This window comes from Hyperolius riggenbachi, chromosome 2 (genome assembly GCF_040937935.1).
Source record: "Hyperolius riggenbachi isolate aHypRig1 chromosome 2, aHypRig1.pri, whole genome shotgun sequence".
Classification (NCBI taxonomy): domain Eukaryota; kingdom Metazoa; phylum Chordata; class Amphibia; order Anura; family Hyperoliidae; genus Hyperolius; species Hyperolius riggenbachi.
Genome location: NC_090647.1, coordinates 418034177 through 418061979, shown reverse-complemented (window position 1 = coordinate 418061979; position 27803 = coordinate 418034177). Strand labels below are relative to the sequence as shown.

The 27803-nt window shown below is 43.3% G+C and overlaps 1 protein-coding gene across 5 annotated transcripts in view; it reads left to right on the top strand.

The window, feature by feature from the left end:
• SYTL5 (synaptotagmin like 5) overlaps positions 1-27803 on the top strand; it is a 331232-nt gene that overhangs the window by 169410 nt on the left and 134019 nt on the right. For all 5 annotated transcript variants that reach the window (XM_068269884.1, XM_068269887.1, XM_068269886.1 and 2 more), the window contains exon 3: positions 23228-23446. In XM_068269884.1, the coding sequence (XP_068125985.1) occupies positions 23228-23446 (219 nt within the window). The remainder of the gene's footprint in view (positions 1-23227; positions 23447-27803) is intronic.

The window sequence follows — 27803 nt, the reverse complement described above, 5'->3', positions numbered from 1 at the left end:
GGACCTGTGGAAGCAGTGGATTGAGTCTGGAGTAGAAACATCCAGAGCCACTGTGTACAGGCGTGTGCAGGAAATGGGCTACAGGTGCCACATTCCCCAGGTCAAGCCACTTTTGAACCAGAAACAGCAGCAGAAGCGCCTGACCAGGGCTACAGAGAAGCAGCAGTGGACTGTTGCTCAGTGGTCCAAAGTACGTTTTTCGGATGAAAGCAACTTTTGCATGTCATTCGGAAATCAAGGTGCTAGAGTCTGGAGGAAGACTGGGGAGAGGGAAATGCCAAAATGCCTGAAGTCCAGTGTCAAGTACCCACAGTCAGTGATGGTCTGGGGTGCCATGTCAGCTGCTGGCGTTGGTCCACTGTTTTTTATCAAGGGCAGGGTCAATGCAGCTAGCTATCAGGAGATTTTGGAGCACTTCATGCTTCCATCTGCTGAAAAACTTTATGGAGATGATTTCATTTTTCAGCATGACCTGGCACCTGCTCACAGTGCCAAACCACTGGTAAATGGTTTACTGACCATGGTATTACTGTGCTCAATTGGCCTGCCAACTCTCCTGACCTGAACCCCATAGAGAATCTGTGGGATATTGTGAAGAGAAAGTTGAAAGACGCAAGACCCAACACTCTGGATGAGCTCAGGGCAGCCATCAGGGGGGGGGGGGGGACAACTGACACTGCAGTGAGGGGCCCAGGGCTTCTGGGGGCCCTGCCCCCCCCCCCCAAAAGCGATGGAAGGGCCGCATGTGCTGGCTGCAGGCCTGTGGCTAAGTAACCAGCACACCGTGTTCCAGCACTGAGAGAAGAGTGACATCAACAATTGAACGTGGGGAGCAGATGAGTGAGCCTGCTACAGCGGACTTTCTATACTGGGGCACCACCTATATCTGGCTACAGGCTACCTATACTGGGGCACCACCTATACCTGGCTACTTATACTGGGGCTAGAACCACCTATACCTAGCTACCTATACTGGGGCACCACCTATACCTGGCTGCCTATACTGGGGCACCACCTATACTTGACTTGTTAACCGGGGCCTACCTGTCTTTTGCTAGTATTCGGCTCCACCCACAACATGCCATGGTCACTCCCACTTTTTGCTGCAGCACGATGTGCATACCGCTGTCTTCAGTGTCGGAGCCATGCGCATTTTTCGCTGCAGCGCAGTTCACGCACGGACACAGGGTGGAGTGGCTAGTGGGCGGGTACAGCAACCAATGGGTGGGCCCAGGGAGGGGGGCCCAGGCCTGATGATGTGTGAGGGGCCCCAAAATTTCTGATGGCAGCCCTGGATGAGCTTAAGGCCGCTATCGAAGCATCCTGGGACTCCATAACACCTGAGCAGTGCCACAGGCTGATTGCCTCCATGCCCCGCCGCATTGAAGCAGTCATTTCTGCAAAAGGATTCCCGACCAAGTATTGAGTGCATAACTGAACTGTAACGATCGGTGTCAGCAACACAGATTTTTCTGATTATTGGTGATCTGCAGTATCACCAATAATACAGATGCTATACTTGATTATGTGGTGATCTGCAGAATCACCAATAATACTAGTATAGCTAGACACGGGACACCCAATGTGGTATAGTGTTTGGTGCAATAGTAATCGGAGAGGTTATCTCCCGAGAATCTGCACTGCAGCCAGTGGACCTCTGAGGGGCAGAGTCCCACTGACTGTGCTGCCAGGTAATGATATGTAATAGAATGAGTGATTCAGATAGACCTGGAGCCGAGGATTTCCTGAGGAGCAGGAAATCAGACTGTACTGCAGCCAGTGGACACATGAGGAGCAGGGATCACTGACTGGAGTAATGATGAGGATTGGTCTGCAGCTAGGGATTCCCTGAGGAGCAGGGTATCAGACTGTACTGCAGCCAAGGATTCCGTGAGAGGCAGGGAGTCAGACTGTACTGCAGCCAGTGGACCTTAGAGAGGTAGAGACCCACTGACTGTGCTGCAAGATGGTCTCCAGAGGAGCCGGTGACCATAGGCCTGATCTTGCAGCTAGTAACCACCTGAAGAGCAAGTGTCACAGATGTATAGTAAAGCTGATCACCCAAGGGCTAGGTGACAGCCAGAAAGGTCAGACAAGCCAGGTCGGCAACACACGGACAGATAAAGTACAGAGGCGTAAGACTGATTCGGTATCCAGGTACAGGCAACGTTGGCAACAGATAATCAGATGGGCGGAAGTACCGAATCAGAGAACAGGAGAGAAGACAGGAAAGCCAAAGATCATAACAGGTAACAGTAACGTATCTCAGTCCTAGTCTTAGGAGTGAGGTCCTTGGTCTCAACACCTGGGATCTAGTCTAACAGATAAACAGTAGCGATGTAGCAATCTCCTAGTCTTAGGTGTGAGGTCCTTGGTCTCAACACCTGGGAACTAGTCTAACACATAAACAGTAACAATGTAGAAATCTCCTAGTCTTAGGTGTGAGGTCCTTGGTCTCAACACCTGGGAACTAGTCTAACACATAAACAGTAGTAAGCAATAGTATTTTAAAGCAATCAACGGAATCTGACTCAGTGTGAATTCCCAGCTCCGGCTGGTTCTAACACACTGTGGGATCTGACTCAGGTCTGAGCGCTCACACGTAAATGTTCGCAACAGCAGACAACTAGCAACTGACAGGCAAGTCCTATATATACCAAAAGCGCTCCACAGCGCCGCCCCAGTCACTCAGCCAATCCGTAGCATAGCTGGAGTCAGCTGATCGGCATGATCAGCTGACTCCCCTTCTGCTAGCATAAAGGTCCTGTCGCCTGGCGCGCGTGCGCGTAGCTCTCACCCTGTGTGCACTAGAAGGACCAGGCGAACCAGCAGCATGTAGCCGCGCGGCAGAAGCCGCCGGCTGGAACGCGGAGATGGCCGCCCTGCCGCTTGCCCATGCGGCAGCATCTCCGCTATTCATTACATGAACATAATTATTTGAAGGTTGACTTTTTGTTTTAAAAACACTTTTCTTTTATTGGTCGGATGAAATATGCAAATTTTTTGAGATAGGAATTTTGGGTTTTCATGAGCTGTATGCCAAAATCATCAATATTAAAACAATAAAAGGCTTGAACTACTTCAGTTGTGTGTAATGAATCTAAAATATATGAAAGTCTAATGTTTATCAGTACATTACAGAAAATAATGAACTTTATCACAATATGCTAATTTTTTGAGAAGGACCTGTATGTGCTTATACCCAGCTATCCATCAGATAACTGCAGGTTCTGTGAAAGAATCACAATATTTCTGATGGTTTTTAAAACTTCTCAACCAATATTTATCAACTGTTTGGGGGATGAAGACAAAGGGATGCCTTATTTAAAAAATCTGGAAATTTTTGTACATACAATATGCTATGAAGTCTTCAATGATGTACCAAATTCTTTCTAAATTTTTCCTACGTTTTCCTATGAGATTTGTAATGTAAAACAGCATCTTTAGTTCATTATTAATGTTCACTGTGGTAACTAATTTAACATAATAATAATCTGAACAATTGTATAGATTATTATTATGTCCTGTCAGATTCAAAGCGCTCAAGAGCTGCAGTTACTGGGGCACGCTCAAAAGGCCACCCTGCAGTGTTAGGGAGTCTTGCCTTGAACTCCTTACTGAAAAGGTACTGACCCTAGCCAGGATTTGAACCCTGGTCTCCCATGTCAAAGGCGGTGCCCTCAACCAGTACACTATCCAGCCACTTTAATATGGATGAACATAGGTCTCCTTAATAGGTGTTTTGTATTGCCTTAGCCATTGTCTCACTTTCAGATTTAAAGAGAACCCGAGGTGGGATTTTATTATGCTAGTGGGGCACAGAGGCTGGTTGTGCACACTAACACCAGCCTCTGTTGCCCCATGGTGTGCCTCCAAGACCCCCCTGCGCACCGCTATACCCCCCGCAGTGCTGGCGACACGCAGCGTGTCGCCAGCACAATGTTTACCTGTGTCCCTTCCCTCTTGCTGATTGGAGGGAAGTGACGCGGGCGGGTAGCGCCGATACGGAGGAGGCGGGGGAGCGGCGCTGACAGACAACGATGTTAAAGGGACTCCAAACAGTGCAAAAACTATGGAAAGATGCATATCATTTTAAAGCTCTCTTTCTCCTCTTTCCAATGATATATAAATCACCGCCCTACGCCTTTTAGTTTTCGCTATTTTCGTGATTGAAATTGCCGCGGCCGCGATTTCAATCGCGAAAATATAGAAAACTAAAAGGCGTAGGGCAACGATTTAGGGGTCGTCAGAAAGAGGAGAAAGAGAGCTTTAAAATGATATCCATCTTTCCATAGTTACATTGTATTACACAGGGCGACTTTTTCCTAAAGTCAGCAGCTCCATTCAGCAGAATGGAGCTGCTGACACTGGGGAAAGTGTCGTCCTGTTTAATACAATGTAACTATGGAAAGATGGATATCATTTTAAAGCTCTCTTTCGCCTCTTTCTGACGACCCCTAAATCGTTGCCCTATGCCTTTTAATTTTCTATATTTCCGTGATCGAAATCGCAACCGCTGCAATTTCAATCGCGAATATAGCGAAAACTAAAAGGCGTAGGGCGGTGATTTATATATCATTGGAAAGAGGAGAAAGAGAGCTTTAAAATGATATGCATCTTTCCATAGTTTCTGCACTGCTCGGAGTCCCTTTAACATACTCTATAATCATTCCTGTAGGAATTTGGAGCAACCAGCCAGCAACTCCTGTTCAAATCATTGATAATGTTATTGTATGTTTATATAGCAGTAATATCTTCCCCAGGGCTTGTACATAGTGTATACTAATTTCACTAACTTTCCCCCAGAGGAGCTCACAGTCTAATCCCCACCATAGTTAGTCATAGTCGTGTTTCTCCTCTGTATGTCAGTGTATATATGCTGTGTTTTTCAGTTTTGGTCAGGAACCAGTCCGACGAAGGCTTTTTATAAGTCGAAAGCTCACTGTTTATCCATCTCTAAGTTAGCCAATAAATGGTATCATCCTGATTCAAAACTTCATAGTTAGTCATAGTCTTATGTACCTATTGTAGTCTAAAACCAATGTTGGGTGTGTTTAAATGCCATTATCCTATCCTTATGTTTTTGGGTTGGGGGAAGAAACTGTAGTGATGTAGCAAACATCAAATTTTTTGTTTGTGAACGCGAATTTACCACAAATGTTCGCGAACCAGCTGTATGTGGTGGGATGCACAGACTTAAATGGCAGGTGAATAGCTAGTAAGTAACTAGCAAGTGCTAGAAACACCACATTTTGCAAGGTATGTTAAGGAGGACAGTGGGGACAAGAAGATTTTTTTTTTTCCAAAAGACCTTATAGTTTTTGAGAAAAGCGATTTTAAAGTTCTTGTTCTGAGTGTGGGAAATGTTTCAAAGTTTGCCGACTTAAGCAGTTAATAGCAACGCCCCCAACCATGCTAGAAACACCAAATTTGCAGGGTATTTCAAAAAGACCTTATAGTTTTTGAGAAAATCAATGTTAAAGTTCGAGGAAAAAAGTGTCAAAGTCACTGCGCTAAAATAAAACATAATATATTAACATGTATTTAAAAGTATTTATTTTACTTTTTAATATATGTTCAGAGTATGGGAAATATTAAAAACAAATGTTACGGGATCCCCCCTCCCGAGCCTCTTTAACCCCTTGTCCCCCCTGAAGGCTGGGATAGCGAGAATACAGAGCCCCGGCCGCGTGGGGCTTCGCACCCTGAGCTATACCAGCCTGCATGGTCCATGGTATGTGGGGGGACTCTGGGGAGAGGGGTGGCCAAGCCTCCCCCTCTTCCAATCCATGGACAAAGGGCTCTTCCCCACCTCCGTGCCCCAGAAGGAGGTGGGGGCCGACGATGCCCGGGGGGCTTCATGGTGGCATCTGGGAGTCCCCTTAAAGAAGGGGACCCCCAGATACCAGCCCCCTCCTCAGGAGAAATGTAACCCAATTTATCCCTTATTCAGCCCCGACTGAGAGGAATCCACCAGACACTGACTTGAATGCGAATATTAAGAATTTATTTGTGACCTAAAACAATGGTCAACTGGTAACTTCTCAACCAGTAACAACTCTCAACACAAATATATATATATATATATATATTCTTTGCACATTAAAGGTCAGTTAAATATTCTCTTCCCTTCTCCGCCCGTGCACCGGTGAAAGCTGCGGAATGAAATTCAGGTTACTTACAATACTTCTCACAAATAAATGAGCTACAACAGTTCTATTTTCTTTGTTACAATCATCAACCACTATTCCATACAACACTTGGTTATCACAGTACCATATGCTGGTGTATAAGGGCTTGGGCAGAAACAGGTCTACTGAGCAACTTCAGTTCTAAGCAGTCTCTGTCAGTGGACTTGTTACCAAGTCCAAGCTATATTGCTCAGCAAAACCTTAGGTATCGGAGTTCCTCTTTCTTTATGGTACTGAAGCAACTTTTACTTTTTTGTGTAAGGCACTGAAATGAATTACCGGTATACTCTTTGGCTCAGAGGATTTCTCAGACTCTCTTTCACTCTATACTGTGGCCCCCAAATAAAATAATAATAAAATAAAAATAACCAAATAAACCAATAAGGGATCAAAGAAATAAAAAGAAATAATAGAAACAAAACAAACCAATGCACCCTGGTACAGTACCACTATTTTTCTTTAGCAAGATAACTCTTTCTTTATGCTGTTTAGATTCCACACTAAATGAAGCTCCATCTTATGCAATTGCAACACTTGGATAAAAATCTTTGTTGACTCCTTCTCTCTATCTGGTGCTATGTTCCTTTTACTGTAGTTCTGGAGTCACCGGATGCAGAGTGACTCCATTACAACTCTTCTCTGTTTCTGCTGCTGGTAGGTTAACAGAACTTGTGTTTAGCTGACAGATTTTCTTTAAATTCTTGTTCTTCTCCAACTCCTCCCCCCCCCCTCCTTCTTCCTCCTCCTTAGGTAGAACATATAGCACTTATTATTCCCTTTAATATTATGCTGTTGAGATATATATATATATATATATATATATATATATATATATATATATATATATATAGACTGATGCAGGCTGACAGGCAAAATGTCTCAGGATCACAGGCACTACTGGGGGCTGAGCTTACACATTAATTGAGCGGTTTGACAGAGGCCATTCACTCTCTGGCGACACAGTTCAATAACACTGGGCACAGTCTTTGTTTCTTAGGCAATACAATGCTGTGGTTAACTGTCACTTTTCTCAGACAACCACCACTGAATTCTGGCTCTTTTTGTCTTATTGATGACTACTACTCTGATTTACAGTCTGTGGCTTAATAAAGTCGCAATGCTCATACTCATCTGGCTCAATAGTGTCTCTCTGCACTAGGCTTGCATCTGGCCTGGCGTTTTTTTAGCTTTTCCCAGCTGTCGCCTGGTCTCTGTCACTCCTGGCTAATCTCTCTCTTCTTTGCTGTGTCCAGTTAGCTGCCGCTGGGCCCCCTCTCTGCCTCATGGGGTGGCTGCTGTGGCTGCTGCTCTGCGCGCCTCCGCTCCCCTCACTCACCGCTGCCAAATGCTCGCTTTAGGCCTCCTATGCACTGTTTTAGTTCCACAGTGCTAAGCCTCTTAATAGCAAGGCGAAATTTAGCCTATCAGGCGAATGTTATGTTACACCACACATGTCAATACACTCCTACATCACACTTTGTTCCCTGAAAGGGCTACACTACTAACCCATTTCCATGAAGGGTTAAGTGAAATAAAAACACAACAACGAAAAAAGTCCTTCAACCACTTTATCACCAGGGGCATAGAAACACATACCACCATGCCGCTACCGCCGCTGTCCGCGCTCCGGCTCGCTCGAGCGCATGCTCCTGTGCTCGTGCATGCCGCCGCCTGCTCGCCCGGAGATCAGTAAACGGGTAAAAACTTTCCAGTTCGTTGATCTCAGCCCCCAGCAATGATCTGCTGCTTCTATGAGAAGCAGCGCAATCATTGTGAAAAAAAAAGAAGTTTCCCAACGTCCTGTAAGCGTACTTCCGACGCTTACAGGTCGCATGAACAAAAAAGTACTGTGGCCATCTTGTGGCCAAATAGTAAAACTACATCCAAAAACATTTGTCATATATAAATACCTAGTTTTACATTATAAATTAACTCATTACCTCCCACACTCCCCAATTTATTTATTTTTTTTGTAATAAAAAGAAAAAAAATACGATTAAAAAAAAAACGTAAATTGTTACCTTAGAAAAAATTCATTATTTCTCAGTTTTCGGCCATTATAGTTTTAAAATAATACATATGCCACCCTACCTTGCCAGTGGACACAGTAGCCCCCAACCCACTCTGCAAGCAGTTAGTTGAATGTCCCTAATTCCTCCTGCAAGCATTTACAGTCCAACCCCTCCATGCCAGCAGTGGTAGATCCTGCTCAAGCTGTCATCAGTCACATGGTATCTCAACTACTCTGACAGCAGTTCACACTCAGAGCAATCACAGGGCTCCCGAAGCATCACACGCATGCCGCCGAACAACGCTGGCCGGATCTAATTAGCCGCGCAGGGATACGCGATCAGCACACCACGTGCGCCAGGGTCACGCATACGCATGCGTGACCCAGTGCACGCTGATCTCGTATCTCTGCGCGGCTAGTTAGGACCGGCCAGCGTTGTTCGGCGGCATGCGTGTGATGATAGCATATCCCTGTGGCTAATTAGGACCGGCCAGCGATGTTCGGCGGGGGCAGCAGCGGACAGCGGTAGATGGAAGAGGATCGGGCAGGATTGGAGCCAGGAGCGCGGCGGCAGGAGCAGGTAATCTATATACTGCTTCCCTGCGCACCTCTGCACCACAAAATCCGTACCTTCGCCGCATAAGACGCACCCACTTTTCCCCCAACATTTTGGGGAAGAAAAAGTGTGCCTTATACAGCGAAAAATACGGTAAGTGGTTAAAAAAGCATGAGGGTCTGCCTTCCCAAGTACTGTTAACCCCTTTTCCCCATGCAAGGTAGTATGCACCAGGGAAGTTGGGGTCCTACAGTGTATATTGTGCTAATTAAGTTTGGTTGAGCTTTGTTCTCTTTATAAGTACACCATTCCCTGAGCTTCGGGAGCCCTGTGATTGCTCTGAGTGTGAACTGCTGTCATAGTAGTTGAGATACCATGTGACTGATGACAGCTTGTAGCAGGATCTACCACTGCTGGCATGGAGGGGTTGGACTGTAAATGCTTGCAGGAGGAATCAGGGACATTCAACTAACTGCTTGCAGAGTGGGTTTGGGGCTACTGTGTCCACTGGCAAGGTAGGGTGGCATCTGTGACATCAAGTTGCTTGCTTGGGGTAGTGTGTAACTGTTGGCATGGCAGGATAGGGTCACTGTAACTATTGGTTAGGTCCCTGTATCTACTGGTCCTGTTGGTGGTCTTCTGTGACTGCTGTTAGAGGCCACTAGGTGTGGTTGCCGATACAACAGTACCCTCCAGTGCTGACTCCCAGGGCATAACTATAGGGGGCCAGGCACTGCAACTGCAGGGGGGGAACCAGAGTTGTGAGGGTCCCCCATTCCTAACCTAAAGTAGTGGCTGGATAGCGTACTGGTTACTGGCAGTGAGACCATGGGCTAGACTCCCTAACATTGCTACTGCCTATAGAGCGCGCACTAGTGGCTGCAGCTCTGGCCCTTTGAGTCCACCAGGAGAAAAGCATGATATAAATGTTCTGCGGCTTGTGTCTTCCCTCTCAGGGTCGGAGCTACCAGCTAGGAAAAAATGATCAATTGCCCCAGGGCTCCAGAGCCTGTAGGGGCCTCCAAGGTGTCCCTCCCCATCTTAACTGTTGCTCCCCAGGGACTCTGCAGAGCCTGTTAAGTTGGGAGGTGATTGGGGGAGGGTCAGCAGCCAGCTCAGGGGCCCAAGAGGGAAATGTGGCTGCAACAAAGGGCCTCTAATGGCACTTTTTGGTCAGGGGTGTCTGTTGGGGGGCCCTCAGACTAATTTTGCCCTGGTACCCAATTGTTACTTGAACCGGCCCTGCTCCCTTTGATACAGTGATCCATTCCCTAAATCCGGGGTTTTATGTAGCTACATTTCTTATGGTGTCATAATGGCCACACTAGTGTTATGACCTTTACAAGATGGGAATACAGGCTTTGTTACCAAGAGGAGGCAAGGGAAAAGGTGTGAACATAGGTGGGCCTTGTAGATGTTTTGCAGGGGGCCCTATGGTTTGTAGTTACACCCTTGGCTGACTCTCTCTCACACTCACTCTCACACAAATATGTGTGTGTGTGTATATATATATATATATATATATATATATATATGTATATATGTATGTATATATATATATATATATATATATATATATTGTATTTATAAAGTGCCAAAATATTACGCAGCGCACCTAAAGGATTATTAGGAACATCTGTTCAATTTCTCACTAATGCAATTATCTAATCAACCAATCACATGGCAGTTGCTTCAATGCATTTAGGGGTATGGTCCTGGTCAAGACAATCTCCTGAACTCCAAACTGAATGTTAGAATGGGAAAGAAAGGTGATTTAAGCAATTATGAGCGTGGCATGGTTGTTGGTGCCAGAGGGGCCGGTCTGAGTATTTCACAATCTGCTCAGTTACTGGGATTTTCATGCACAACCATTACTAGGGTTTACAAAAAATGGTGTGAAAAGGGAAAAACATCCAGTATGCGGCAGTCCTGTGGGCGAAAATGCCTTGTTGATGCTAGAGGTCAGAGGAGAATGGGCCGACTGATTCAAGCTGATAAAAGAGCAACGTTGACTGAAATAACCACTCATTACAACCGAGGTATGCAGCAAAGCATTTGTGAAGCCACAACACGCACAACCTTGAGGCGGATGGGCTACAACAGCAGAAGACCCCACCGGGTACCACTCATCTCCACTACAAATAGGAAAAAGAGACTACAATTTGCACGAGCTCACCAAAATTGGACAGTTGAAGACTGGAAAAATGTTGCCTGGTCTGATGAGTCTCAATAGAGTCAGAATTTGGCGTAAACATAATGAGAACATTGATGCATCATGCCTTGTTACCACTGTGCAGGCTGGTGGTGGTGGTGTAATGGTGTGGGGGATGTTTTCTTGATACACTTTAGGACCCTTAGTGCCAAATGGGCATCGTTTAAATGCCATGGGCTACTTGAGCATTGTTTCTGACCACGTCCATCCCTTCATGACCACCATGTACCCATCCTCTGATAGCTACTTCCAGCAGGATAATGCACCATGTCACAAAGCTCGAATCATTTCAAATTGGTTTCTTGAACATGACAATGTGTTTACTGTACTAAAATGGCCCCCACAGTCACCAGATCTCTACCCAATAGAGCATCTTTGGGATGTGATGGAACGGGAGCTTCGTGCCCTGGATGTGCATCCCACAAATCTACATCAACTACATGATGCTATCCTATCAATATGGGCCAACATTTCGAAAGAATGCTTTCAGTACCTTGCTAAATCAATGCCATGTAGAATTAAGGCAGTTCTGAAGGCGAAAGGGGGTCAAACACCGTATTAGTATGGTGTTCCTAATAATCCTTTAGGTGAATATATATTACGTTACATACAGTATATATACACGGTATATATGCATACACACATATACATTGCTTTAAAGAGGACCCAAACCAAAGATTTTTTTAATTCAAAATATTTAGTTGCACCACTCTGACACATACAAAGATAAATAAACACTCCTTCAAGCCTATGAGTATTTCAGTGCATGCTTTTCACCCTTCTCTTTTCATAACTAGGGTTATACAGGTGGCAGCCATTACTTCTGAACTTAGTAGGAGGTTTCAGATCATGGGTGTGTTTGTCATCAGCTACCCTCCCTCACAGGGGTGTCGTCTATGTGAAATCTCACACAAGCTGAGATCACCTCCCCTGTGACATCATTAGTAGCAGACTGTGCTTTGTTTTTGTTTTTTATCTCATCCACCAGTTTGCCGGAAAATCCCGGCAATATGAAAGGAAGGGAGGGGTTCCTCCAATAAATCTAAAATATTTTATATTTGTCATCATGCAGTTGAAAAAAAGGCTGCTATTTATCATTATAATTTAGAAAATAGATGTTTTTTTCTGAAATCTTGTATTTTTAATTTGTGTCCACTTTAATTTAATGTCAGATTTTAGATTTGGGAACGTTCAAAATATAAAATTATTTTAAAATAAGGGTCATGCAGCCATCCTGTGTGAAAAGAAAAGTCTCCCTTTCTCTTTTCTCTTTCTTTTTAATGCAAGATAGCATTTGTGGTGTATACAGCTATGGATTAGTATGACTGGATGATAGAAATGTCACGATGGTGGTATGTGAACACTTGGAGACCCACTGACCAGATGATGAGACAGAAGAGAGATGGCTGAAAAGGAAGCTGGAACTCTCTAATGGGAATGATATGTCTGACATTGGAATCTGGCTCTTCATCAGCTAAATAATGGGCAGTTTCTAATTTGTCCTTTTATCCATGTTGGGGGCTGTAATGTCTTCCATTGAAAATGAATATGTCACTGGGTTCTCACAGCAGTAAACAGAGCAGCCAGCCTTTCTCTCTGAGCAGGTAAAGCAGTTATCTGCTGGGAAATTAATGTTATCTGGATGGAAATTATTTGTTCACAGAGTGTACCAAGCTGAACCTGACACTACCTATTATATTGTTGAACAAAAGCTTTGAAATGACCAGGCGCAGATCACAGACGTTTTACTGGAACGAAATTATGAAATGTGCTACTGAAATACTATTATCTGCGTTATTTCAGCATATTGTGAGTTTAATGTTTAATTTATGTTCAGTCTGGCAGCCCTTGTGTTCCATTTATTTCTCACAGAGACACATATGTTCAGCTAAAGAACAGCCTCAAATATCACAATTTATGCTTTGTTAAAGTAAAGCTTCTTAAAGTGAAACACTATAAAAACACATACGTTTATTGATGTGTTTTATCTTTTCACATAAAACAGACCTGAAGTGGAATTAATAGATAAATCTAATGTGTTGTTTTATAAAAATAAAACAAAACTGTAATGGGCTTATAAAAAATATCAGTATCTCTGCACACACTATTCTTCTGGTATAATTTGTCCTACTTATAAAAGGAGATTTATATTAGAGGAGTTAAAAGCTGAGTTCCCAGAGGATAGAATTATAGAAAACAACATCAATGGAAGGGTTGTGGTATTCATTGTAAAGAGCTACAAGCTTACAGCAGTGATACCAAATCTGGTCACTAGGGAGAACTTTCCCCTTCATATCCCTGAAATTTGTGTAATTGGTCTGCATACAACCAGGGCCAAATGTCTGCGAAGAACGAAAAAGGTGCCTCAAAAATGGATAGTGTAAAAAAAATGTACAAGAGAGGCTTGCCTTAATAGTAGAGTTTCGGTTACTTGGTACCAACGGGTATTGGCTGATGCCGGATAAGTGTGCCTAGTTAATACAGTGCAATACCCCAATCTATATACATACCATGAACTCTGTATTAAGTATTGGAATACAGTTGTTGAAAGTATATTAACTAAGTATGTTAACTCCAAATGCAAGTATGTGTTGCACTCAAACACTAGGAATGTGGGCAGGTATGACTTAGATACACAAAGGAAAGAAAGATCACCCCATATTAACAGCACCACTCCAGGGTATAGTCAAAAAAGTATAACAAGTTTATTTATGATTATATAAAAAAAAAACATAGCAGTTGCATGGACACACATTTAAAAGCAATTAAAACCATCCACACTCTCTAGGAGTCATACGTATTTGATATCCACATAAATGTATAGGTTAATACCTGGTTAAGCCTGAAATTTACACACACCTGTTATCAAATAGACACAGTGTGCATTTTGAACCCGGGTTCAGGATAAGGTGCCATAACAGTGAACACAGTGAATCAAAGCGCACAGAACAAACACATAAACAATGCCCATCTAAATGATGCTGGTAGTGGCTGGTGACAGGGGCGTAGCTTGGGGGGGGCAGGGTAGGACATGTGCCCCCAGGCGCTGACTTCCTAAGGGCACCCAGCCACGCATTGTTGTTGTTTTGTTTTTTTTTATGTCCTCTCTGCTTTTGCGGCTGCCTTTTTCGGGACTGGCTCTGCCTCCCTGTGTGATGATGTCAGAGGCAGAGAGCCATTCGCTGGATGGTAAGGAGGAGCTAACAAGCCGGGGAAGGGAAGTGCGACTGTGGAGGGGGGCGGAGATGGACAAAGTAGAATGGAGCCAGCGAGCCAGCAGCCAACCAAGCCTAAGTTGTCTCTGCACTGCAGATGCAGAGACAGACAACATCCGGGAGAGGCAGTCTTGTGCTAGGCAGGAAAAAAGTAAGCTCCTCTGTCAGCTTCCTGTCCTGCATTCATGGATGTCTGCTCCGATGCGCTGCAGATCAAAGAGCCCTCTGCTAAGGTAAACTTTCTGTAGCTGGTGCGATAGCAATCAATGTCCTGTCACTGCTGCAAAGTTCCAATTCAATCCAAAAAAGCTTTATTGGCAGGACCAAATACATTTAGCATTGCCAAAGCAAAACAAAGCATTAACATGGGGGGGGGGGGGGGGGAGAGAAGGGGGAATAAGGGAAGGGCTACGGGGTTGGGGTATGTAGTCTGTTTACAGAGCCCCTCTGCTAGGTACTAGCCTCCCCCACAGTTCTGCCTCCATAGCCAAGTAACAATTGGGCCCTAGGGCAAGATTAGCCTGGGGGCCCACCCAACAGACACCCCCTGACCAAAAAGCATCATTAGAGGCCCTTTGTTGCAGCCAAATTTCCCTCCTGGGCCCCTGAGCTGGCTGCTGACCCTCCCCCAATCACCTCACAGCTTAACAGACTCTGCAGAGTCCCTGGGGAGCAACAGTTAAGATGGGGGAGTGACACCTTTGGGGCCTCTTCAGGCTCTGGGGCCCTGGGGCAATTGCCCATTTATTCCTATGGTAGCTCCGACCCTGTCCATAGCTGCTTCTCAGTCAGCGTCACATATCTGCTACTAACTTCCCCGCACATGGTCACTGCCTAATGCTGTCACACTCAGCACTGCTGTTCTTTGATCTGACAGCGTGACTATGGAGTGCAGGGGGAGAGAGCCCAGTGAAATCAGGTAAACTCAGTAAAAACAAATGGTCTGCCTCTGCTGACACCATAGGAAACAGATACAGTGGTGCAATTAACACTTTATGGTTTCCAGGCGTTTTCCCCGCACTGGGCTGCTGTTAATGTTATATGAGGCAAGATAACTGGAGCAAGAAACCCTTTATTCTCCAAGCATCTTCCTCTCACTGTGCTGTTGTTAATGTTGTGTATTAACACTTTAACATGATCACTGGAAGATGTTTAGACATCATCAGGGGTTAATTTCTCCGGGTATCTTGCTTTATGCAACATTAAAAGCAGCAGTGTGGAAGAATTCCAACTTAAGGGGGTCAAAAAGTTGGGTCGACTTATACAAAAAGTCTACTTGTATTCGAATATACTGTATATGGTAGTCATGTCACTGACTGTCCTTAGAGGAGCTCACAATCTAATGCTACCATAGTCATAGTGTAATGTTCTACCATATTATTATTATGTATTTATATAGCACTGACATCTTCGGCAGCACTTTGCAGAGTACATAGTCATGTCACTGACTGTCCTTAGAGGAGTTCACAACAATCTTATTGTACCATACTCCGAGTCTAATGTTCTACAATATTAATATATTAATATTATGTATTTATATAGCACTGACATCTTCTGCAGCACATTACACAATACATAGTCATGTCACTGACTGTCCTCAGGAGAGCTCATAATCTAATCCTACCATAGTCATAGCGTAATGCCCTACCGTATTATTATTATTATTATTATTATTATGTATTTACAGTATATAGCACTGCCATCTTCTGTAGCACTTTACAGAGTACATAGTCATGTCACTGACTGTCCTTAGAGGAGCTGACAACCTAATCCTGTCATTGTCTAATGTCCTACCATATTATTATTATTATGTATTTATATAGCACTGACATCTACTGCAGCACTTTACAGAGTACATAGTCATGTCACTGACTGTCCATAGAGGAGCTGACAACCTAATCCTGTCATTGTCTAATGACCTACCATATTATTATTATGTATTTATATAGCACTGGCGTCAACCTTCTGCCCACATTCCTGAGTACATAGTCATGCCACTGGCTGTCCTCAGAGGAGCTCACAACCTAATCTTACCATACTCCTAGTCTAATGCCCTACCATATTATTATTATTATTATTATTATGTATTTATATAGCACTGACAGGATCTGCAGCATTTTACAGAGCACATAGTCATGTCACTGACTGTCCTTAGAGGAGCTCACAATCTAATCCTACCATAGTCATAGTCTAATGTCCTACCATATTATTATTATGTATTTACTGTATATAGCACTGACAGGTTCTGCAGCACTTTACAGAATACAAAGGCATGTCACTGACTGTCCTCAGAGGAGCTCACACTCTAATCCTACCATAGTCACACTCAAAAGAGGAGGCGCCAAAAGGTTAAAAAGAGAATCAGATTAAAATGTTAAAATTGTAGGTGGCAGTGGTGGACTTGCTCACCTCACAAAAAACTCCAGCACTGGTTCAGTGTAATAAAATCATATAATTTAATTACTACTCCTTAAAAAAAATTCAAAATTGCAACGCGTTTCACGGATCTCAAGTCCGCTTCATCAGGCAACAAAAGTCACACAGGCAGGAGCAACCGTGGTGCTGCGTAAACACGTCTGGCGCCTCCGCTGCCAGACGTGTTTACGCAGCACCACGGTTGCTCCTGCCTGTGTGACTTTTGTTGCCTGATGAAGCGGACTTGAGATCCGTGAAACGCGTTGCAATTTTGAATTTTTTTTAAGGAGTAGTAATTAAATTATATGATTTTATTACACTGAACCAGTGCTGGAGTTTTTTGTGAGGTGAGCAAGTCCACCACTGCCACCTACAATTTTAACATTTTAATCTGATTCTCTTTTTAACCTTTTGGCGCCTCCTCTTTTGAGTACAACTTGATCCACCTGGTGGATGGGTGTTGACACCCCTCTTTTTTTCTACGGAGAGCGACTTTCTTAAACCTGAACGAGGACAGGTCTAATCTCCTCGTCTGCAATTGAAGTGGTTGCCCCTATTGGCAACCCATACTTGTGAGTATAAATCTTTCTTTTCCACAATTGTGCCATATATCATACGATAATACACTATCGGGGGCTCTCGATCTCTTCTCTTCTTTTTGTTGCTACCATAGTCACAGTCTAATGTCCTACCATATTATTATTATGTATTTATATAGCACTGGTATCTCCTGCAGCACTTTACAGAGTACATAGTCATGTCACTGACTGTCCTCAGAGGAGCTCACAGTCTAATCCTACCATAGTCATAGTCTAATGTCCTCCCATTTAGCACTGACATCTTCTGCAGCACTTAACAGAGTACCCACATCCCCTTTTTCGGCGTGGCGCTTCTCCTTGGAGGGCGCATTAATAGTCTTTGTCCCCGGGCGCTGAAAGCCCTAACTACGCCTCTGGCTGGTGAAAGACTTAAGTGGAAATATATACTTCACCCGAGTTTGGCAGACCGGGAAACCCCAGGAGAGTGTGAGCGTCTCAGTATACAGGGTGGACAAGTCCACCGGGTCCGCGGTATATGATAAATAAACTTGTTATACTTTTTTGACTATACCCTGGAGTGATGCTGTTAATATGGGGGAGATCTTTCTTTCCTTTGTGTATCTCAGTATATTAACTCATTAATTTAAGCACAGCAGAGCCCCTAAACAGCCTACGAACTTGGCCTTCACCTCTGTGAGTACTGCCGGCAATATGTGCTGGTTGGTTGAGACTGCTGGATAGTTGAGTCCCAGATAACCGGGACTCTACTGTAGCTGCCCAATGCTCTCAGCTAGAAAGAGAGCTAATTAGCACTATGAATGAGCTGGGCTTCTTTCAAACCTTCAACCTCCTTAGTTTTGTCAGACCATCACACTATCCATTTGACTGCAAATGAGGGTGGAATATACCAATAAATATTTTGTATTTAAATTGACAGTTTTTGTGTCTGCTTTTAGGAGGTAAGTCCACCACTGCCTTCCAAGCATTTTTAAACCGTTTAATTGGTTTTATACTTCTGGGGCCTCTGTTTACTAAGCTATTCTTGCATCCACCCGTGGTGGAGGGGAATACCCCTTTTTCCTATCTACAGAGAGCGACTTCTTAATCCTGAGTGGGGACAGGTCAATCTCCTCACCTGCAAATACAGTGGTTGCCTTGGAGGTAACCCTGGATTGTGAGTATACATTATTGTACTCTTTTACATTATCCATTTACCGGTACATACTACACTACATTGGGCTCTCGGTGTCACTTCTTTTGAACCTTAAAGGCAGGTGGAGATGTATAAACCCAACTCCACTCGGGTGCTCAGTTGAAAACTGGATACAGTCGCACTCTTCATCTAAAAAGCAACCACTGGTCCTGGTAGCAGCAGGGCTCCACGGGGCACAGGGGACACCCTTCCAAAAAGGGGGGTGGGTGGGACAAGCACAAAGAGAAGGAGAAAAGGCACCCAGAGGTGTAATAAAACTAAGTTAAAACTGATAAAATAAAAAAGATGAGGTGGCTTACCTCAATTAAGACAACATTTATATAATAAATTGCAAAATAATATAATAAAATGCAAAATAAAATTAATTTATTATATGAATTTTGTCTTCATTGAGGTAAGCCACCTCATTTTTTTCATGTTATCATTTTTAACCTAGTTTTATTACACCCCTGGGTGCCTCTTCTCCTTTTCTTTTAGCTGAAAAAGGAAAGGCATTGTAGGGCTTACCTCTCCTTAAAGAGAATCCGAGGTGTGTTTAAAGAATGTTATCTGCATACAGAGGCTGGATCTGCCTATACAGCCCAGCCTCTGTTGCTATCCCAAACCCCACTAAGGTCCCCCTGCACTCTGCAATCCCTCATAAATCACAGCCACGCTGTGAGGCTGTGTTTACATCTGTAGTGTCAGTCTCAGCTGCTCCCCCGCCTCCTGCATAGCTTCGGTCCCTGCCCCTGTCCCTTTCCTCCAATCAGCAGGGAGGGAAGGGATGCAGGCGGGGACCGGAGTTCTGCAGGAGGCGGGGAGAGCAGCAGACTGACACTATACAGATAAACACAGCCAGCTGGCTCTGACAAGCTGTTTGTCAGCAGCGTGGCTGTGATTTATGAGGGATTGCAGAGTGCAGGGAGACCTTAGGGGAGTTTGGGATAGCAACAGAGGCTGGGCTGTATAGGCAGATCCAGCCTCTGTATGCAGATAATATTCTTCAAACCCACCTCGGGTTCTCTTTAAGAAATAGGCCAGTCTAAACTGGGCCAGGTTTTTATTCAAGCACAATAAGACTGGTGAAATGATCTAGTGCAGAATAGTGTTGCATGAAATATGTTTTGGAGGCTTACATCCTCCAATTTTGCAACAAATACAATTTTGCAACCTAGTTGTTTTTATTGCCAGCTAAGTTCCAGCTTGCTGTCAGTTTTCTTAGTACAGAGGGTTATTGATTGATTGTATGTGAATTGAACACTCCTCTTAGCACCTGCTTTACCCTTTAAAATCCTGGTCCCAAAGCAAGATAAGCAAAGCTACCTTTGCTTATGTGTAAGAAGACCCAGACTTAAGTGGGAAAGGGCTTCCCTCTCATGCCCTATACGGCGGTTATTGTTAGCTCCACCCGTGTTTGTGAGTACCTCCCTTTATAATTTTATATATTCTTCATTGCACCTACTTCCAGCACTAAATGAGGCTCCTAGTGTCTCTGTATTTTTGTTTTCTGGAAGGACCTAAGCATTGTTCCAGACATCCCTTTGTGAACATTTCTGCAAAGGCCATATAGGTCATGGCCTGGGGAAGTTGTTGTCCTAGGGGGTAGGCTATTATACATGGAAAGATGCTGCTGAACATGAAATAGGGCAGTGGAACAGAAAGGTTTCCGTAGGGCAGCAAAAAGCTATATATACTGCAAGGACTACTAGCAAGCATTGTTTCTGCCAGATTCATGTTTTATGTACATTTAAAACAGTAATTCCACAATTCTTAGAATAAAATCAAATCCAGTGTAGCAAAGACATAATATACTTGTTTTGTCTGTCTTTCATAGCAGCTACTGTGTCATGTTATACATGTGAACAAAGGGTCCTTCTATCATAATGGAAAAATCCAACACCATCATCTGTAACAGAGGCTCTGCTCAACAAATAAAATTGATTTTTTATTTTTTTAAGGCTAAACTATATTAGAAATTTAACAGAGCTTTCAGCATTCCTTTATTAGTTTTTGATAAATCACATTTTAGTTTTTATAATAACATATTGATCTTTAAGAAGATATGTGTGCCAGTGATAGACCCTTCTAAAAATGTTCCTAGCTTCATGCTCATGTTGATTTGTATCTGTCAATACAGTAGCAGTTACTGAAGGTGGCACATGGGAAGATTTATCAAAAGCAGTAAAGGTGAAAACTGGTGCAAAAATAAAGCAATGCTCAAAATAACTAATCAGAATCCTAGATCTGTTCCTCTTTGCCCGTTTTAGACCAGTTTTGCTAAAATTTTCCTTGCACTGATTTTGATAAATCCGACTCCTCAAGGTTTCTTTAAACATGTATGCAATCAGTGAAGTCAGAGTGCCAATCTTCTTTTTTTACTGACTTGCAACCTGGAAAAAGTCTTTGTAACACCTTGCCCTGCTCCATGTGTTGGTTTGGCACAACAGGAGCACAAGACAAGACAAACAAAACATTTATATTGCCCTTTTCTCCTGATGCACTCAAAGCACCAGAGATGCAGCCACTAGGGCATGCTTACTAAGCAGTAGCATTGTAAGGGAGTCTAACCCAAGAACTCCTCACTGCATAGGGGCTGGTTTACTGATAAGGAAGAGCAGAGATCGAACTCTATCCTGCCACTGCTACACTATCCAGCCACTTATGCCTTCCTGCAGATTTTTAAGATTCATTTTTCCTTGGTCTAAAGCTCATTTATCTTCTTCTATAAAGTAGTGTTCCAGATAGTTATGTCTTACTGCTGACAATGTAATTTGTCATTCCACAAAGCCATTGAATCCCTCAGAGCACAGAATGAAACATGCTTATTAAATGCAAATGAAGTAATTTTCTGCCTGATTTACCCATCAGTTCTAGTGACAGTACAAGGTAATTATCTGCCATGACTTTGTTGATTAAATGACAACCATATGCCAAACACCTACAACATGCCTTGTAAGGCTAGTTGCCCATCTTCCATCACAGAACACTATAAATGTCCTGTTTGGGCTTGTTTTCTTAGAATTGTCATACACTTGTCTAAGATGCTATACTGTGGTGAATAAAAATAAAAAATAAAATTTCCTTAATGGTTTTTTTTAAAAATGCCTCATGGAAATTGCATAAACTATAACCCCCCTTTAGTAGAGATGAGCAGCAATTTCCCATGAAATCAGGTGGACAGAAAAAACTTTCATTAACTAGTCTTTTTACAAGTATTTTGTTAAAAGCAAAATATCCAGTAAATCAGTGAAGTGGCTGTTATCTCTCTCAATACGTATAGAAAGGCCTCTACTCAGAGAACAAGGACAGCAGTCCCTCCCTCCCTCATGGACAATCTCCAGGTAGCACTGACTGATTAATCTCTAATGTAGAGATGATGGAATTGCTAACAGCAAATTGCTGAAATTAGCAGTGATATTACCATGAAGATCTATTTTGTAAAAACAATCAGAGAAGTTCACTTATCAGCCTAGTTACACAGTATTCTAATTCTCACAGCCTTTAACAATCAGTACATGTTCATGGCCAGAAAAGGTGCAAAGGGTAGTGTTAGGTGTAGCGGCAGAGAAGTTAGTGCTAGAAGTAGAGGGAGTGAGCTTAGTGTAGGTGTAGTGGCAAGTGTAGTGGTAGTAGGACAGTTAGTGTTAGATATAGCAGAGTAGGAGGGCTAGTGTAAGAGAAGGGATTAGGAGATACGTTTGATGCAAGCGACGCATTATCAATAGTATAATATGTGTAATACAAAATTACAATGTAAGTACTATTGGCAAAGTCATTCGGGTCTATACTAAATTTGTGGGAGTGACTGTGAGGTTAGTGTTAGAAGTAGCGGCAAAAAGGTTAGTTTTAGAAGTAGCAGGAGTTAGGTTAGTGTTGGTGAAGTGGCAGAGAGTTAGGTGTAGTGGTAGTATGAGGATTAGTGATAGGTATAGCAGAGTAGGAGGGGTAGTGTGTGCGAGAATGGATTATGAGACAAGTTTGACACAAGCATTGCATTATTAATAGTATAATATGTGTAATATAAAATTACGATGTTACTACTATCGGCAAAGTCATTAGCGTCTATACTAAAAATAGTGGGAGGGAGGTTAGTGAAGGTGTAGAGGCAGTTAGGTGTAGTAGGAGGAGGGTTAGTGTTAGTTATCGCAGATTAGGTGGGGTAGTGTGAGAGAGAAGGGATCATGAGACAAGTTTGATGCAAGCATTGCATTATCAATAGTATATTTGTGATATAAAATTACGGTTTTAATACTATCAGCAAAGTCATTAGTGTCTATACTAAATGTACACTCCTGTTAATGCCTCATAGCAAAATAATATAAGTGTTTATTTATTTTTATTAAAGCAGCAGTAAGGTGTTTTTAAAGTAATGCCAGGTAATTGGGGATGTTCATGGAGAGGTTACATGGGACTTATGACTCTTTTTAATACTCACTGAAATGTGTTTTTTTTTTGTTCTCCTCATTGACCTCAGCACATTCTCCTTTAGTAATGTTGCTTCTTGTGAAGACAATGGTAACTGAAAACCACCATCACTACTTCCAGATTGCAAAAAGTTGCTTATTTTCTATTTTTTATTGGACATCTAAAACTGTATTGTAAATGTAAACTTGTATTGTATAAGCATGGCTATTTATTTTTCTTTTGGGAAAAATGGTGGCAATCTTATGACCTAATATTACTTTATGTTGAAGGCTATTTTTAGCTGGCTAGGTTTCTTCTAGAAGAATGTGCTGATTGATTGACATTTTAGCATTTTTATTGATAATGTGATGTCAGTGAAATGGGAACTGCTGTGCATATTGAAAATTATTATTCTTTACAGAAGAATCTCTGCAGAATGCCTTCACATTGACATATTCAAATGTTTTTATTTTCTATTATTTCTTCAAGGAAATTAAAAAATGAATTACTGGAAATCAAAAAGAGAGGTGGCAAAATCCACCGGCTCCGCCAAAACAGCGCTAAAATTTGTGTTCGTTGTCAAAAGAGTTTGGGATTAATCTTTGACCGTGGAGATTTATGCCAAGCTTGCCAGCTTCGTGTCTGCAAATCATGCCGTGTTGTGGGTAAAGCTGGAGCCTGGAAGTGTAATGTGTGTGCCAAGATTGCGTAAGTAAAAATAATCTCAAAACGTTTGTGTATTTTTTACCTTGATGGAATGACAAAGTTACCTTTTGTTCAATGATCTTTAAGTTAACTCTTAGCATTTAAATGAATATTCAAGGTATCCCTGTGAGCTGTTATCAGTTACTAAAGGCAGAATATACCATCGTCTATATTCTTGTATACTGTGGGTGCCTGCAAATCAATATGTAAATTCTTTTCTGCACCAGTGTTAGACTCCATCACTTAAGGGCCAAAATCTAAAGCACAAATGGTTCACAAAGATTTAACAGGATGGAGATTTAAAGAGAATCTGTACTCTAAAAATTTTACAGCAAAAAGCATACCATTCTATTCATTATGTTCTCCTGGGCCCCTCTGTGCTGTTTCTGCCCCTGCCTGCTGCAATCCTGGCTTGTAATTAACAGTTTTAGGCAGTGTTTACAAACAAACTAACCAGCTTGTGATAGGCTCACATAAGCAAAGTGTGTGAGTCATACAGTGCCTGCAGGGGGCCTGCAGAGGGTGTGTATCGCTTCTATCCAATCACAAGCAGCCCTGCACGTTCCACACATTCCAGCCTTTGGTCGACAGAGCCGACAGAAGAAAACAGATTAGATCATATAACAGAGATAACACAGCCACTGTGCAATTAGGAAAAGCTGCAGTAAGCCAGAGCACATTAGAACAGGCAAAGGAACTTATAGGATAGAAGAACTAAGGCTGAAAATTTTGTTACAGAGTCTCTTTAACAGTGGGCACCCTAAAACATCAGGGCAGTACCTGAACATGGCCACTGCACAGATAAACACTTCTGGATGAGAAGGCAGCGTGTTGTTTTCTGCAGTAAAACTAAGAAATTGAGAACACCATCCTATGCTGTATACTTTATTTTATGAATGTGCTCACAGCCAACTGGAAGTTACATTTGTATTGTAGTATGCCCAGGCAAGTGGGTGATAGAGGTGGCAGCTTCAAATAGCTCAAAACTGTTTGTGTAGAAACACAGCTTTGAGAGGTGTGGATAAAAGGGCAAAGACGCCCTACTTTTAAACATGTGCCCCTCATGCACACTAACTGTAGACCTAGTATCCCCTACACATATAAGACCTATCACAATGGCAGATGGGGAGGATGCACAAGTGTGATCCCTACCTTACTGTTTACAATCATGAAGATTTGAAGCTCTCATTGGCCACATAAAATGGCAACGTGGACTGCATTCTGTCCACGGACCTTGAAGACACCTCTGCCCTACTGCTTTAAAATCAATGCTTTTGCCACACATTCCTGCACAGATCTGCCCTTTTGAACAGGCAGGTGCAAGGTGGCATTGTAAAGACTTTCAAAGCAGATATAGACATTCATGTATCAGGTGTTCACGCATTAAATGATTGAAATGACAGATGTATAAATAATGTTACATCATGCTATATATGAACATACTTATAGAAACGTACTGTATCTGCATTTTCTGTTATGTTCAGATTCCATTTATAGCTAATCATGAATAGCTACATAACACCCTGTATGCTTTACTCCCAGCTGTGCTCAGCGCAGATCCAAAAGCATCTATTCCTGCTGCTACTTTCACTGTTCATTGAACCTATTAAACAGTGTTTCAGCGGTGTAGATGAGCATTTAATTGTGCGGTGTAAAACATCCTCCTCTTCTCTGTGCACCTTTCCTTTAAAGTGAAGCTCTGCTATTATTGACAAAAAAAAAGTCCCTTCAGTTTAGCTCGGTATGTTACAAGGAACACAAGGGCAAGACATATGGTGTTTTAGCTTTCTTAAATGTCAGTATGTAAATCATATGCATGAAAAACATGGTTCATAGCACAGAATATGATACGGGACTGTCCAAGTTTACTGACAGTTAGTTGATTGCTCCATTTGTTTGTCTCTGTACCCGGGGTTTTTAGGCATAGACAAACCAGGCACAGACCTGCAGTGACATCTAGGAAATGTACATATCACTGCTAGATTGATTAAGACAGTGAAAGGTCATGATTTCAACATCTGAATTGGCACTAGAGATGGCTTGAACCTCCGATTTTAGGTTCGCGAACCTCAAACGCGAACCTCCGTGAAAAGTTCGGTTCGCGCAAACTTTTCGAACCGCAATAGACTTCAATGGGGAGGCTAACTTTGAAAACTAGAAACATTTATGCTGGCCACAAAAGTGATGGAAACGATGTTTCAAGGGTTCTAACACCTGAGTTTTTGCATGGCGGAGTGGAATACACGCCAAACGTCCCTGGGAAGAATCCGGATTTGATGCACAGCAACGTTTTAAGGGCAGAAATCACATTGCATGCTAAATTGGAGGCCTAAAGTGCTTTAAAACATCTTGCATGTGTATACATCACTCAGGGAGTGTAATTAGTGTACTGCTTCACACTGACAGACCAAACTCACTGTGTAACGCACCGCAAACAGCTGTTTGTGTAGTGACGGCCGTGCTGGACTGCTGCGCACCATGACGAGAGTGCAGGCGATAGCGGTTTGCAAGCCCATATGGTCGCCGGGCTGAGGTAGCTCAATGACAGAACAACAATGTCTGTCCAGCTGATCGAATTTGGTCTGTCCACAATGAAGCAACAACCTTATTATCTTGGGTGTGCTTCCCCGAGACACTCATATAGCCGGCGGTCATTGCTTCATTGTGATATGCAAGCTCCTTCACCGCGGCAAGGTAATGATCATGAAGGGGAATTGACACATGTACAGCAGCCTTAAAAATTCAGGAATCCGCCTGGAGTCCTGGACCCTGTTGGTGGTGGCGGAGAAGGCAGTCAAGCGGCCTGCAGGCAGAGATGCTGTGTGGGGAGCGACTTAGTCTTGGGACAGGCATGGCGTGCAGGCAGAGATGCTGTGCGTGAGGACTGACTTAGTCTTTCGGGCAGGCCTGACTGTGCTTTGCAGACCACGTGGCCAGATGGACCCTTGACCCAACGCTGTGTGCTAGATATGACACCACTTGCCTTTCAACATCACGGTACAGTTTGGGTATCACCTTTTTGAGAAATAATTGCAGCCTGGTATCTTCCACTGCGATGTGTGGCTTTGCTTTTGTGTGCTTCTTTTCCTCAGGTGGTCATCCCATTGCAGTTTGTGCTTTGTCATCATGTGCCTTCCTAAGGAAGTTGTCCCTACGTGGGTCTTGGTCTTTCCACGACTCAATTTTTGGTGGAAGAAAGTACAGATGGCATTGCTCTCATCTGAGTCAGACACACAAAAAATGTCCACACCACTGAGCCCTGGGGTGATGGCACTTTGGTGGTGGCGGCCGACTGAGTGTTAAATGGGGTGCCAGAGTCAGAGCAGGTGGAGGAATATATGTCACGCTTCTGTGTGGAAGCTGAGTAAGATGAGGTGTTCTGTGTTAAATAGTCAACTACGTCCTGACAATCTTGGGGGTTGAGGGCACGCGCCTTCTGAACACTGTACTTTGGTCCAGGGCCGCACGAAATCACGACAGCACGACCTCAAACAGACCTGCCGGGTGGCCTGCCTCTACCTGCCCATATTGGGGGGATGAAGTGAAAGGTATGCACTGACTTGACTAATACAATGTGCAGTCACACAGGTGCAGTGAACAGGTATGCAGTGACTGGTATCAATACAATGCGCAGCTGTCATTCACACAGGTACCGTGAACAGGTGCAGTGACTGGTGGTATATAACACTGCGTGCGCTCACGTAGGTAGGTAGGTGAACTGAACAGGTGGGTATGCAGTGATTGCTATTACAAATGTGCAGCTGTCATTCACACAGGTACCGTGAACAGGTGCAGTGACTGACTGGTATATAACACTGCGTGTGCTCACGTAGGTAGGTAGGTGCACTGAACAGGTGGGTATGCAGTTATTGGTATTACAAATGTGCAGCTGTCACACACAGGCAGTCACTGAATGTGCTGGGCCTGGCAGTGGCACAGTAGGAATTAAAAAGGGGCCAAGGTCCAGCAGCTGCGACTGACTGACAGGGCTGTATATGCAACACAAGTGTCTGTAGGACACACACACAAAAAAATAAAATAGATCACAAGAACAACATTAGCTCTCAAAAGAGCTGTTGAGGATCAGGAGTGCTTTTTAGCAATAAGGATCAGCAAGAAGGAGCAACCTAACAAGCCTAACACAAGAGACTAACTAAGCTTTCCCTACGTCAGCAGGTTCTCTCCCTTCTCTCTCTCACTTATTACTGCAGCCACACGAGTGAGTGAAAAGGCTGACGCTGCCTGCGTTTTATAGAGAAGGGGGGGGGGGGCTCCAGGAGGGAGTGTAGTTTGATTGGCTACCCTGTGTCTGCTGACTGTGATGTAGAGGGTAAAAGTTGACCCTAATGATGTAGTATAG